Here is a 15,202-nt window from a genome sequence, read left to right as displayed (position 1 = left end):
GAATCAGCGCGCGCGCGCACACACACACACACACACACACACACACACACACACACACACACACACACACACACACACACACACACACACACACACACACACACACACACACACACACACACACACACACACACACACACACACACACACACACACACACACACACACACACACACACACACACACACACACACACACACGAACATTCATGCACAGATGCATACATATACCACTGACTGTTAGAACCTTGCGAGGAACACACAGTGGAGTGCAATTTCAAAGCAGGAAAAATGGGAAATAACAAACTGCTGTGACGTGGAGATTTCTCACAGTATCCACTTTCTAAGAATAGGACACTTATAGAGAACAACCTACAGTGTCTTCTCTTTTCTCTCGCTAGCTTTCATCAAATAGGTGCTATTGAATAAAAGAGAAACCATCTGAGAATCCACATGGAAACTTTTTCTCTGCTGAGTTCCCAGAGCTTTACCTACATAGACAGTCTAATGCTGCATTATCTCTTCTTCTACACTTTCTAAGCCTGTGACACACACTTTTTTAAAATTGTCACACATGGACATGGGCTTTCAAATGAGGCATTAGGACTGAGTTAAATTGAATTACATCGCCACTTCCCACTTTGATGGCGGCTATTAACTTTGCAAACAGTGCTGATGGTAAGCCTATCATATGGTGGCTGCTGTGTAACGGGATTGTAGCGCTACGGAGTGTGGAGCAGGCGAACTGTGGCGGAAAGTAGCAGGCCTCCCGACCGTAGTTGCTGCAGTGAGGGCGACGGCAGTTGGGGAGAAGTGTACTGTAGTGGTGGTGGAGGTGTAACAAAGAGCTGCAGCACCCCCAACAGAGGGCAGAGACACACCGACAGCCAGCAAGGCAATGAAAGGAAGTGAGTGTATGAGTGTATTCTTGCGGGCAGTTATTGTATTTCCTGTGATCTCATTGTTGCTTAACAGTTTCTTTGTGTTTGTATGCTCTTGTATATTATTTATGGTGTTTATTTATGGCTCATAGATCAATAAGTATGTGTGGGAGTACATGTGTGAGGTGGACTTTGACTCATATAATAACCACACAAAGAGCAAACACAAAAGAAGAGGAAGAAAGAGAGACAAACAAGGAAAGCAACTGATGAAAAAAGGGAAGTAAAAGATAGAGTACGGATAAATTGCCAGGAAGGAGAAGAGGGGAAAGGGCCATCGCCATAGCAACAGCAGTATTTCTGCCATCCAGCAATAACTGCTTGATGTCAGATGCCAGCTCTTGGTCTTGAAGTAAATTAAAAAGAACAAGATATGCAGGAAGTCTGTAAAAATGTGGCGTTGTGACGTACAGCCCATCATAGAGCAAGCAGCTACAACACTAAACACAGTCTGGGGAAAAATGCATTACGGTGGATACAACACACAAAATCAACCACAAACCCTGCCTCCTCCTGAATTTTAAACACCGAGCAGGCAGAAAAATAATATGTTTTGTTTAGAAGCTGAAAACTGAACAGCTGAAAACTATTACAAATGTGAAAATCAGACCATCTAGTGTTGCATTTGTGAATTTGTTTCCCCTCGTTGGCATGCAGTAAAAATGTCACGGGCTGTTACTGATCACTAATCAACAACTAACGCCGAATTCACACCACGCAGCGGCCAAGTGCGGCTCATTGCAGTAAATACACTTTTCTATGGCTGGGAGGTGTGTTCATGTGTTTCAGGCTGGAAGAAATTCTTTACAACATAGGTTAACACGTCACTGCAGTCACAGGACTCTGTTTACTGATTGGCTGCAGGTAGTCTAGCCACACTTCGCCGCTAAAAGTTAAACTTTTCCCAACATTTAGTTTGGCTGCATTTCGCTGCAGAATCATACGGCCGCAGCTCGCTGAGCTCGTAAGTGGCCATCGCAGCTTTCCATAGACAGGGCTAGACGTTAACTTAATTTTTGCACATAGCACCGGTACTACAGAGGTTGAACATTTTGTAGCACAGGCAACAAAATGGTAGCATGAGTTTGTCATAAATCGTTTTTGTTGTTGTTTTCTTTTGTTCTAGCAGCTGGTATACAAGGCTCCACACTAACTCTTTTTACCACCGTCTCGGAACCATCCTGAAAAATTTAAAACATACCAAAGTCAGTATAAACTGTCAAAAATTCTAAATATTATCGTTTTACTTTGTTGTTGTCATCTATGGTGGTTATTTGAAAAATAAATTTAAAAAAATGATTTAGATAAAAACATTATAAGCTGCTTAGAGCTAGTGTTAGAAAGTTAGACAGGTCATAATTCCTTCTCTAGTATCTATTTTATATTGCTGTGAAAACATCTCCTTCAAACAACTGGATTTGTTCAAGTTTCTCAACAAAAACTACATTTTAAAAGATTACATTTGAACGCATCATTGATAATGTATAATTTACCTTCGCACAATAGTAATTTTTTACTGAATATAACCTGATCGCATCATAATGTGCTGCTCACTGCCTGCTAACAGCTAACGTTATTGAGCTCTCCTCCTAACGATTATCCGTCTCACACTATAGTCCACATGTTTGGTTTTGTTTTAGTAGCGTTGTGCGCCTGAGCAGCTACATGTCCTTCTGGCCTCCTGGCCAGTGAACGAGGTGGAAGGCGGGACTAAACTACACACGCGCAGTGCGTTGCTCTCAGCTGCATGCACGAGAAAGTTTAAACCATAGACTGTACATGGTTTGACCACAAGTGAGTAGTACTAGTTTCTTTTGTGATTATTTTTTTCCGGTGGTGGCACAGGTGTATAGACTCTATGCAGCCGGGGCATGCATTTTAATCGCTCGATATACTTCAACTACTTAAGTAGAATAGTGATGCGCCTCACGCACAAACAAGCACACCCACCCTCACCTCAAACAAGCGGCTCTGCCTCTCACACACGCATCGCACGAGTGCTACTGCGGCCATTTCCTTAATCACGCAAACACATTTTTTCATAGCACGTGTGACATATATGTCAGCTCGCCACAGGCCGCGCTACGTCGCTGCTCTGGTGTGCATTCGGCATAATAGACCTTTTTGAACAAAAAGTTCCAGGAACTATGGAGCCAGAGGAACTAAACTAAGAGCTAAAAGTCCCTTTTGACCAATCCTACACCAATGACGAATTATGACAGTGGTCACATGAGGAAACAACACAGATTAATTCTGTTGCTCTATGTATTTACGTTCATCTATCATCAGAGTGGTTCTGGATTTGCTTGAGTTATGCTGGAAAGTCTAGTAATTGGCTAAATATTCAACCATATTTCTCCAATCTGGCAGCTTATGTGAAAATATTCCACCCATCTGCAAATAATGCAGTTGTAGTAGATGTTGCATTAACAAGAAGTGAAACTCATGAAGGGACTGACTAAATCAGGAAGCTTTTGTTCTCAGTTTCCCAGCTGAAATAACTCCCTCCACGCTGAGCATTCAGTGGGCGCTGTGTTCAGGTTCACTCGACAGACAGGCTCGCCTCAGGACATCAGGAATAATTAGCCGAAATCAACCTGACATCAATCACCCTGCTCTCGCACACGCACAGGTCATCACCTTCTACATGACCTTACATGCTAAACAGACCGCTATCACAACCTGTCGCAAGGCTCAATGGAGAGGGGGAGAGAGAGAGGGAAACTGACAGGGATGTTAAAGATGCAAGTACAAAGGAGATCATGAAGGCAAGTTAGGCAGACCAAAAAAAAAAACATAAAACACTGACAGGTGTGAAAAACTAGTGAAAAAAGTAGGCATATTGTTGCCTTTTTTCACCATCTATTCCCTTCAATTCAATCCAGTTTTCTTCTTCTACAGGCAAAGTTTCACAGTGAAACTTTATGCTGCACTCTGCTACACCCCCTGACAAGACTAACAAGCCTGCAACACAAAGAGGAGGCAGCTATAATGCTATATCAGTCGATCATTTTAGCAAACATCAGACAGTCACACACTGACCAACACGGTCAGACTGCAACAAACACACCTGTGGACTCCAGAGACTGGCAGTCCTGACATGTCGGGGGGCTTGGCCCAAAAACATGGCTGCCTCCGCAATTAATTACACCATTCAAGTGAGGAACCGACCGATGGATCATCCCAGCCCCCCTCTTCCTCTGAGCTCAAGGACAGTCGGTCGAGTTTCTCTCCCACATAAGGGGGCGTCATCCCCGCTGACAGTGTCCACTGGTACGTGTATGAGTGTATATGTGTCAGCGACAGCGTGCGGGGACAATGACCTCCGCTTTGAGGACAAGGAGTTTAATCCGTCTTGTCATCTTCCTCTGCAAAAATCTGTTAATATGTAAATGGTAACATGCTCTATATGAAAGCAATTACATCAGGATTTTAAACGAGACATATCCATACCTTAAACTTTCTAAACCAAGGTCTAAAAGTGACTCTTAACTAGAGGTGTAGAAAATATTGAAAAAGACAAATATCGCGATATTATGTTTTGTGATACTGTATTAATTCTTAATTAATAGTTTACAGTTTAGTCAATACTTTATTTCATTTTCAAAGATATGTGCCCTCCCAGTGTACACCGATCAGCCATAACATTCAGACCACTGACAGGGGAAGTGAATAACATTGATTATCTCGTTACCATGGCACCTGGCAGTGGGGGGGATATATTAGACAGCAAGTGAACATTTTGAACTTTGTAATGGAAGCAGAAAAAATGAGCCAGCGTAAGGATGTGAGCGACTTTGACAAGGGCCAGATAGTGCTGGCTAGACGACTGGGTCAGAGCATCTCCAGAACTGCAGCTCATGTGGGATGTTCCCAGTCTGCAGTGGTCAGGACCTACCAGAAGTGGTCCAAGGAAGGTGAACCGGAGACAGGGTCAGACCCGAGGGTCCTTGATGCACGTGGGGAGTGAAGGCTGGCCCGTGTTGTCTGATCCAATAGAAGAGCTACTGGAGCTCAAACTGCTGAACAAGTTAATGCTGGTTCTGATAGAAAGGTGTCAGAACACACAGTGAGGAGCAGTTTGTTGCGTATGGGGCTGCATAGCCTCAGACCAGTCAGGGTGCCGTGATGTCCTAATGTTATGGCTGATCGGAGTATGTCCCCTCTGAAAGTAGTTCTGTGATGTTGGATGTTACAGGGACTGTGATAAATGCAAATGCAGATCCCACTGTTCTGATTGCATAAAAAACATTCTATGCATATGGTGGTGTGTTCTTTATACTATGACAGTTTTCCCAAAATTAGATTAAAAAAAATTCAATATATCGCCTTACTTACAGTATCGCAATATATGGCAATGTATTACATTTTTACCCCTGTATCGAGATACGTATTGTATTGCCAGATTCTTGCCAATACACAGCCCTATTTTTACTACTCGCAAACAATGATATTATTTGTTTTTGTCCCAGGAATATTGTGTTACAGTAGGCTTCCTTCAGATGGTGGCAATTCCTTTTTTTTCCTTCTTTTTTTTGTATTCTCATCTATATCCCATTCTTTGCTGCTACAATGACCCAATTTCCCCACGGGGATCATTAAAGTTTCATCTTATCTTATCTGCCCCTATCCCTCCCCCTCCCCTATCACCCCTCATCAACCCCCCCTCCCCAATCCTTCACTTAATTATGTCCCGTGAATGAAGTTCATCTTTCATGCTGCCAGCAGCCGGCAGCGTGGCTCGCCCGTTCTGGGCTATCTAATCATGGTGCATAGACTAAACTAAATTTAGACAGACGGCTTGTGATGCCTGGCAGGCCCTAATGGGGACTGACACCTCGAGACACTCTGCTGATGTACAGGGTACACTCTGCCCGAGCGGGCCGCAAACCGCTGCTGACTAACGCTGACTACATGTCAACCAGTTTGTTTGCAAAAAGTTTTCAAGGGGATCACACGTAGAGGTGAAGCGCTGTGCTGACTAAGGCCGTTCAAACTTAATGATGAAACCCAGCATTTACATTTTAGGATCTTAGCCAATGCTCCTAGTGTGTGTGTGTGTGTGTGTGTGTGTGTGTGTGTGTGTGTGTGTGTGTGTACCTCAGAGTAATCTACATGTGGCAACTAAAGCAGTGGTACAAACTCACACTTTCATTCAAATTGTAAACCAGTCGGCTATGTCTGTCGACAGAAGATGATTTGTGGATGCAGGTTAACATACTGGTCTAGATAATCTATCGGCGGCAATGCAAATGTGATTATCATTTATCATTAATAACATAACAAATGTACTGCGGAATTTCGGAGTGTTTAAATGCACATAATTCAGGGGAATTTTGCAAATTCAAGCCTGACCGATAAATCAGCCGAGCCAATATATATATATATATATCAGCCAATATTATCTTATTGTAAATAGATGGGTGTTGGCGGTAGAGATATGATGGAGAAGAAAAACAAATTTAGGCCTGACCCTACATGAACCTACATAGTTTTCTGTCCAAGCCCGACCTGAGCTTGAATCATATCTGCAGTTTTGGGCCCGAGCCAGATAAAATAAAGCACATTTCCATTAAAAATAATATATAGGCAATATTTTAAAAAAATCTACGACTAGATTTCTGGTATCGTGACATCCCTACTTTACAACGCTCTGGAGTTATTGAAAAAGTTTGGATCACGGGAGTCAGGAACTATCCTACGCAGCCACCACTGGATCTGCAACTGTGCAGAAATACCAGGTTTAAACAGACTGAATAGATATGCAAAAACTAGATTAGAATGTTGATTTAGATTTGAATGTCGACGTTGTGAATGAAGCTTCTAACTATTCAGTGCAGCCCTACTTCTGGAAATTTCTGTGAACCCAACTCGAGTCAAGCCTGAGGGAATTTTGAGAAGTTACATCGGGGCCCGAACCCGGCGGATCAGGCCGGGCCCAACTGGGTTCAGGTTGAGAATCTAAGCTCTAATTGTTGGCAAATATGTTAGCTGATAAGTCTCAAGAAATGTCTGTACAGATATGCCAAAGATATGTTTTAGGCCATTTAGAGAGTGTCTCAGGCTCTCAGCTACATAGTTTGTCCATCAGAGAGCTAAGAAAGTTAAAAATGTAATAACCAAATGTATGTACACTAACATTGGCTGACATATTGTTAGCAGATTTTTTAAACTCTCAAATATCTATATCAGTATCCGCTTCAAAAATCCAGTGTCAGTCTGTCTATACTGAAAATGTCTTAGAATAAAGCCTCCCAGTAATAGGATTATACCTTCTGAAACACTGTACAGTTTTGGATGTGAAACAGATGAGGAAGTGTTGAGCATACATTTTACAGCAAACAGCAGAAACAGAGCAGATTAGAAAACCGAGGAGATTCTTACTAAAATATGATTAAGTATACTTATACAAGAGGATCTGAATAAAGGCTTGCTTCTAATAATAGCCTGTCTCAAATGAATGCCTGGTAGCCTCTTCAGTTGTGGCAAATTAAGACCACAGCCACTATTTGAGAATGGAGGCTACGGTATTTAAACTGTTTCATTTCTGCACTGAAATATCTCCGACACACTCTTTTTGTATTTAGCATATTTAGGGTATTTAGACAGGCACATAACCCATTCTCTTGCTAAGCACTGCACTTTTTTAATTCTCTCCCTTGGTCTCACTTCATGCTCCCCTTCTGTCAGGCTCATATATACACACACAATGCAGCATAAACACACAAAAAACACTGAAGGACCACATCCTTTACATTCCATTTCCTTTAGGGTGTAATATCGTTTTTTGTGCATGTAAAAGGGCTGCAAAGTTACAAAGCCCAAAGTCCATACCAAAGGGAGTTACTCTTTGTTAAACACTGCTCCTGAACTGCCTGAAACACCTTGCTTGAAGTCCCCCCTTTTCTTCTGTAACGTGATGATGTCACCAAGTAACACATCTGCATAATACCTGCTTAGCACCTAGTTTGGCACGCCCTCAAACAAGCTGGTTAGAGCGGAGTCCGAAGAGTTTGGTGCTGTTCACCAATCACAACAGTGGGCCAGCTGACCAATCAGAGCAGACTGGGCTCAAACAGAGCACAGCCGATATGAGAAAAATAAAGCGTTTCTTGAACATTAAAGGGGACAAATCATGCTCATTTTCTGGTTCATGCTTGTATTTTGGGTTTGTACTAGAACATGTTTACATGCTTTGATGTTCAAACAACACATTATTTTTCTCATAGTCTGCCCGAATATACCTGTATTTATCCTCTGCCTGAACGCTCCGTTTTAGTGCATTTCAACTGCATTGCAACGGAATTGCTTTTCTAGGCAACAGTTTGGGTCCATGTTTACTTCCTTTCAGCTGATGTTATTTACATTCAGTGCAACAGGAAATAAACTGGGACACATTTAGAATGTTTACGTTTAAAACTGTGAAATTGTCTAAATATTGTAGATTTGTGACATCACAAATGTACAGAAATCCTGACGGCTTGTTTCAAACGCACAGTTTCTGAATACAGGCTGTGTGTATTTATCTGTGGATTGACCGTTTTGATACTTTCACAGAATTTATATATCACTTAAATTGGCTTTATAATATAAAAGACATGAAAATTTCACTTTTTGATTCCACATAAATCCACAAAATTTGAATGAGTATGTCTCTGTGCTTCGACCAAAGCTAAATGAGGTCATAGGAACCCACTTCTAGCTTGAGCATTATTTGTTGTTTTCACAGCATGCACAAAAATCCTCTGTCCTCAGAATTCAGGGACTCCAAGTAAGACATACTGTATAAAGCATCATGCTTGCTTAGGCCTTTGACTGGTCTGGCAAGACATCATATACATTATGATGATGTTACATAATGATATTAAGTGTTATTAGTTCATGGAAAAAAAAATGTAACTACATATTCTGTATATTATATCAAAAAATGTTGTATTTTTATCATTTCAATTAAATATTATTATTATTATTATTATTATATGTTTACTAACCGCCTAAATAAAAACTCTGGTGTTCGACTACTTCAGCCTACTTCAGCAGACCACTATCAATTTTGATATTTTTAGGCTTTACAAATCATTGCTTTGCCGCCTTCATTCCATTCAACCTTAGCTTTAAAAATTATGTAAAAACTCTTGGAATTCATGGAAGCTACTGCTCTTTAACAGCAAGCATTTCATCACATAGCACTCTGTAAATTATGGATTGGTCACTGGCTGGATCTTAACATTCAACATGTACCCTCAGACACGTTCATTTCCCAAACTCGTCTGATAGCCACTTTGATTTAGTTAATCTACTGAAACTACGAGATTGATGCAACAAGTTGGTGCGGTGGCAGTTGCCAAAAGCTAGTTTCAGAGGACACGAAGTCAACTGTAAAGAGGGAGGTCTGCAAGGATTTCACGGCCACTGGGGTGGCAGTGGGAGCAGACAAAGTCTCTGGGGTTGGATAAACAATAAAGGCCTGTCGTTTGGTTAGAACAAAGGCCTGTCATTTGCTTTTGTTGTTGCTGGTATTTTTTCCCCTTGTAATCTGCATGTCCAGATGGCTGGATGACTTTCCCCCTCACAGCATCGTTAAAAGCGCATCACAGCTGGCAGACTGAGAGTGAGCAAACTAAGAGTGAGTAGCAAAAGAGCACAAGGAAATGAAAAAGTTAAAGAGCTTAGAGAACAAAAAGAAAAGGACAAAACTAGACAAAAGCTGAGAAATGTAGAGCGAGAAAAATGGACTGTGCAAGAGCGCATATTGTGACACACGCTGACAGATAAGTGGAGACCTTTTGGAGGAGTATCTCTTACCCAGATCTGTGTTTGGCCCAGCCAACAACTGTTTGAACTTATCCAGACGGGATGCTTCCCTCTCGGTCATGGCCGGGGTGCCAGATGTGTTCTGGTCAGCCATGCGAGCCACTAGCGGGATGATGGGCGGCCGGTGGGGCAGAGACCGTTGTCTGTGGAGGGCTGCGTGCTCACCTGCTGCATCTGATGGGAGGATGAAGAGTGGAGACGGGGCAAAGGGTTATGTAAACACACACAACAAATGGAGGGCTTTCACATGATGCACCACCAGATCTTGAGGCAGGGTTGACAGCCTATAGCTTTTTGCCAAATACCTGTAAACAGTGTTGGAGACAGATTACTTTCTGTTCACATAGTATTCGCTTGCAAATAATCAAGCTAACCATAGAATTTGCTTTTCTTAAAAACGCTGTTAATATCTGAATTTAAAGTTCTTTTGTAAAAGCTTGCATATTGGCAGCTTCGAATGTCAGTGAGCAGAAAAACAAGACTGAAGTGGTGGACACACTGCCTGCTTGAGGCTCGCGTGAGTCTCACGTGGCGTGTTGTTTTTTATTTCGGCGTCCATGTTAACAGGTTAGAGTGGACACACTGCCCGCATGAGACGCGCGTCTATTTTATAGAATAGAAGGGTCTCCTATTTTACACGCGAGCCCCTCGCGTCTCAGCTGCGTGTCCCAGCAGCAACAGACAGTGAAGGTGATCTATTGACAATATATGGACATCATATCAGCTACATAATACAGTTTACATGTCTAGACATCTGTAGAATATGTCCCAGACAGTGAAGGTGATCTAGTGACTGTATATGAACATCATACCAGCAAGATTACTACAGTTTCGAGGTTTATCTGTAGAATATGTTACGGAGATGAAAAAAAAGTAAAGTTAAGTAAACTTGTTTTTAAATCAACACTTCCTGCTTTCCTTCGGCCTAGGGTGCTCTGGTACCACGTACACTTATGAGCATCCTTATGTTCGAACATGGTGTTCGTTATGGACAATCCATGACTAGCACAGAAGTCCAACAACAAACGACCACTCGGGTTTAGATCAGGAGGCCGTTCCTCCCAATCACGCCACTCCAGGTGTCTCCATCGTTGCCCACGTGCGCGTTGAAGTCTCCCAGGAGAACTATGGAGTCCCCTACTGGAGCCCCATACAGGACTCCATTCAGGGTCTCCAAGAAGGCCGAATACTCCGAACTGCTGTTTGGTGCATACGCACAAACAACAGTCAGAGTTTTCCCCCCCATAACCCGAAGGCGTAGGGAGGCGACCCTCTCGTCCACCGGGGTAAACTCCAACGTAGCGGCACTCAGCCGGGGATTTGTGAGTATCCCCACACCCGCCCGGCGCCTCACACCATGGGCAAACTCCAGAGAAGAATAGAGTCCAACCCCTATCCAAGAGTACGGTTCCAGAACCGAGGCTGTGCGTAGAGGTAAGCCCTACCAGATCCAACTGATAGCGCTCCACCTCCCGCACAAGCTCCGGCTCCTTCCCCCACAGAGAGGTGACGTTCCACGTCCCCAGAGCAAGCCTCTGCCGCCCGGGTCCAGTCCGTCGAGGTCCCTGGCCTTCACTGCCACCCGTGTGGCAGCGCACCCGACCCAAGCGGTTCTTCCCGCAGGTGGTGAGCCCACAGGATGGAGAGGAGGGGGGTGCCACGTTCCTTTTTCGGGGTATCCCCGGCCGGGCTCCGTGGCAAGCCCGGCCACCAGACGCTCGTTGACGGGCCCTCCGTCTGGGCCTGGCTCCAGACGTGGGCCCCGGGCTTCCTCCGGGCCGGGTAACTCCTCCTCTGCCTCGTGTCGTCATTGGGTTTTTTGTGAACCATTCTTAGTCCGGCCCCTCACCTAAGACCAATTTGCCATGGGAGACCCTACCAGGAGCACGAGGCTCCAGACAACACAGCCCTCAGGGTCATAGGGACACACAAACCTCTCCACCACGTTAAGGTGATGGTTCCCGGAGAGGAAGGTCGATGATCGATTTTGTAATCGTATCATCTGATCTGAGGCCGCATGTTTTGGACACTCGGGTGAAGAGAGGGGCGGAGCTGTCAACTGATCACCATCTGGTGGTGAGTTGGGTCAGAGGGTGGGGGAAGACTCTGGACAGACCTGGTAAGCCCAAACGCGTAGTGAGGGTGAACTGGGAACGTCTGGAGGAGGCCCCTGTCCGAGAGATCTTCAACTCACACCTCCGGCGGAGCTTTTCTGGCATCCCTGTGGAGGTTGGGGGCATTGAACCCGAGTGGACGATGTTCAAAGCTTCCATTGCTGAAGCTGCGGCGGTGAGCTGTGGTTTTAAGGTCTTAGGTGCCTCAAGGGGCGGCAACCCTCGAACACCGTGGTGGACACCGGTGGTCAGGGAAGCCGTCCGACTGAAGAAGGAGGCCTTCCGGGATATGTTATCTCGGAGGTCTCCGGAGGCAGTTGCAGGGTACCGACGGGCCCGAAGAGCAGCAGCCACTGCCGTGACGGAGGCAAAGCAGCGGGTGTGGGAGGAGTTCGGAGCAGCCATGGAGAAGGACTTTCGGTCGGCACCAAAGTGCTTCTGGAAAACCATCCGGCACCTTAGGAGGGGGAAACGGGGAACCATCCAAGCTGTGTACAGTAAGGATGGGACACTGTTGACCTCAACTGAGGAGGTAATCGGGTGGTGGAAGGAGCACTTTGAGGAACTTCTGAATCCGACCAATACGCCCTCTATGGTAGAGGCAGAGCTGGAAGCTGATGGGGGACCATCATCAATTACCCTGGTGGAAGTCACTGAGGTAGTCAAACAACTCCACAGTGGCAAAGCCCCGGGGATTGATGAGATCCGCCCAGAAATGCTGAAGGCTCTGGGTGGGGAGGGGCTGTCTTGGATGACACGTCTCTTCAACACCGCGTGGAAGTCGGTGACAGTGCCTAAGGAGTGGCAGACCGGGGTGGTGGTTCCCCTTTTCAAAAAGGGGGACCAGAGAGTGTGTGCCAATTACAGGGGTATCACACTGCTCAGCCTCCCTGGTAAAGTCTACTCCAAGGTGCTGGAAAGGAGGGTTCGGCCGATAGTCGAACCTCAGATCGAAGAGGAACAATGCGGATTCCGTCCTGGCCGTGGAACAACGGACCAGCTCTTCACTCTCGCAAGGATCCTGGAGGGGGCCTGGGAGTATGCCCATCCAGTCTACATGTGTTTTGTGGACTTGGAGAAGGCATATGACCGGGTCCCCCGGGAGATACTGTGGGGGGTGCTGCGGGAGTATGGGGTGAGGGGGGCACTTCTCAGGGCCATCCAATCCCTGTACGCCCAAAGCCAGAGCTGTGTTCGGATCCTCGGCAGTAAGTCGGACTCGTTTCCGGTGGGGGTTGGCCTCCGCCAGGGCTGCGCTTTGTCACCAATCCTGTTCGTGATATTCATAGACAGGATATCGAGGCGTAGTCGGGTGGAGGAGGGTTTGCAGATCGGTGTGCTGAGGATCTCATCGCTGCTTTTTGCAGATGATGTGGTCCTGTTGGCATCATCGGTCTGCGACCTCCAGCACTCACTGGATCGGTTCGCAGCCGAGTGTGACGCAGTCGGGATGAGAATCAGCACCTCTAAATCTGAGGCCATGGTTCTCAGCAGGAAACCGGTGGATTGCCTACTCCGGGTAGGGAATGAGTCCTTACCCCAAGTGAAGGAGTTTAAGTATCTCGGGGTCTTGTTCGCGAGTGAGGGGACGATGGAACGTGAGATTGGTCGGAGAATCGGAGCAGCAGGGGCGGTATTGCATTCGCTTTACCGCACCGTTGTGACGAAAAGAGAGCTGAGCCAGAAGGCAAAGCTCTCGATCTACCGTTCAATCTTCGTTCCTACTCTCACCTATGGTCATGAGGGTTGGGTCATGACCGAAAGAACGAGGTCGCGGGTGCAAGCGGCCGAAATGGGTTTCCTCAGGAGGGTGGCTGGCGTCTCCCTTAGAGATAGGGTAAGAAGCTCAGTCATCCGTGAGGGACTCGGAGTAGAGTCCTTGCTCCTTTGCGTCGAAAGGAGCCAGTTGAGGTGGTTCGGGCATCTAGCACGGATGCCTCCTGGGCGCCTTCCTTGGGAGGTGTTCCAGGCACGACCAGCTGGGAGGAGACCACAGGGGAAGACCCAGGACTAGGTGGAGAGATTATATCTCTACTCTGGCCTGGGAACGCCTCGGGATCCCCCAGTCAGAGCTGGTTAATGTGGCCCGGGAAAGGGAAGTTTGGGGTCCCCTGCTGGAGCTGTTGCCCCCGCGACCCGATCCCGGATAAGCGGTTGAAGATGGATGGATGGATGGACTTCCTGCTTTCATTTCAAAATAAAAGCCCTCAGGCGTTTTTTTCTATAGTCAGAATCCCTTCATTTGTTAACACAAGGCTTTTATTCTGAAATATGAGCAGTCAGTGCTGTGGAAACACGCAGTCACTTTGGGAGCTCAAAAAATTTATAACGTTTGGGGTTTAAATCAACACTTCCTGCTTTCATTTAGAAATATTACTATTATTTACTAATTACCACACGTTTCTGAACCTTTCTCTGTCTAAAATAAATATAAATTCTATTTATCATGAAGTTAAATGGCCATTAAAAGGCAAACTCTATGTAGAAAGAAAGGGCTGTCAGCAGCAGCAAAAACACAGCTGACAGGTAGCAGACACGCTCCCGACAGGCAGCTAACTCGCATCTAGTGTGAACACCCTAGGTGTGCATCACGCAGCCACGACGCAACGCTGCCGTCAGGCGAGCCTCATGCGGGCAGTGTGCCCACGGCTTTAGGTTGCGTTCACACCAAATCAGGCGTTGCGACGATATAGCGCAGAGTTGTGCGGCGGTGTGGGAGTGTGACTTCATGGCCCATTAACATCAAGCAACTGCACAACAATTAACATCTTTTGTTCCCTCATGGCTGGATTGCACAATATATTGTTTTTTAATGGTCATCTCAATGTCAACTTGTGCAATAAACACACTTCAGTTCAATGTTCAATTTGCTCAATAAAATAATGTTGGAAATAATTCCCTGCTTATTTATCGCAAGTAATATTGTTATCGCAATATTCAACAATGTTATCGCATATTTTCCTCATGTCGTGCAGCCCTATTGACCACCGCAGCGTGACGCTGGGTTGCTTTTCTACAAAAGTTGATTCTGTTTCAACTTTTTCACCACAGGCAGCTGCATTTTCCGGCATCCCCTGTGGTCCCCAACATCTTTTGCACGCACCACCCACATTCAAATGAATGGGAAGACTGGCTTTTTCGCTGATTTGGTGTGAATGCAGCCTAAGGGTCTACAGCCATGCTAGCAGTGCACAGCAGTGCTTTGAGCTAAATGCTTACATGTTCACAATGGCAACACTAACACGCCGATGTTTAGCAAATATATTGTTTACCATGTTGACCATCTAAGTTTAGCATATTAGCATGCTAACTTTTGCTAATTATTAAAAACAAA

At 45.4% G+C, this 15,202-nt stretch overlaps 1 protein-coding gene across 5 annotated transcripts in view; it reads right to left on the bottom strand.

The window, feature by feature from the left end:
- The window catches only part of tbc1d22a (TBC1 domain family, member 22a), a 182,422-nt gene that overhangs the window by 155,445 nt on the left and 11,775 nt on the right, over positions 1 to 15,202 (bottom strand). For all 5 annotated transcript variants that reach the window (XM_037760159.1, XM_037760157.1, XM_037760156.1 and 2 more), the window contains exon 5: positions 9,746 to 9,928. In XM_037760159.1, coding sequence (XP_037616087.1) covers positions 9,746 to 9,928 — 183 coding nt within the window. The remainder of the gene's footprint in view (positions 1 to 9,745; positions 9,929 to 15,202) is intronic.

This window comes from Sebastes umbrosus, chromosome 23 (genome assembly GCF_015220745.1).
Source record: "Sebastes umbrosus isolate fSebUmb1 chromosome 23, fSebUmb1.pri, whole genome shotgun sequence".
Lineage (NCBI taxonomy): Eukaryota > Metazoa > Chordata > Actinopteri > Perciformes > Sebastidae > Sebastes > Sebastes umbrosus.
Note: the sequence above shows the minus strand (reverse complement) of the source record. Positions and strands in the feature narration are given on the sequence as shown.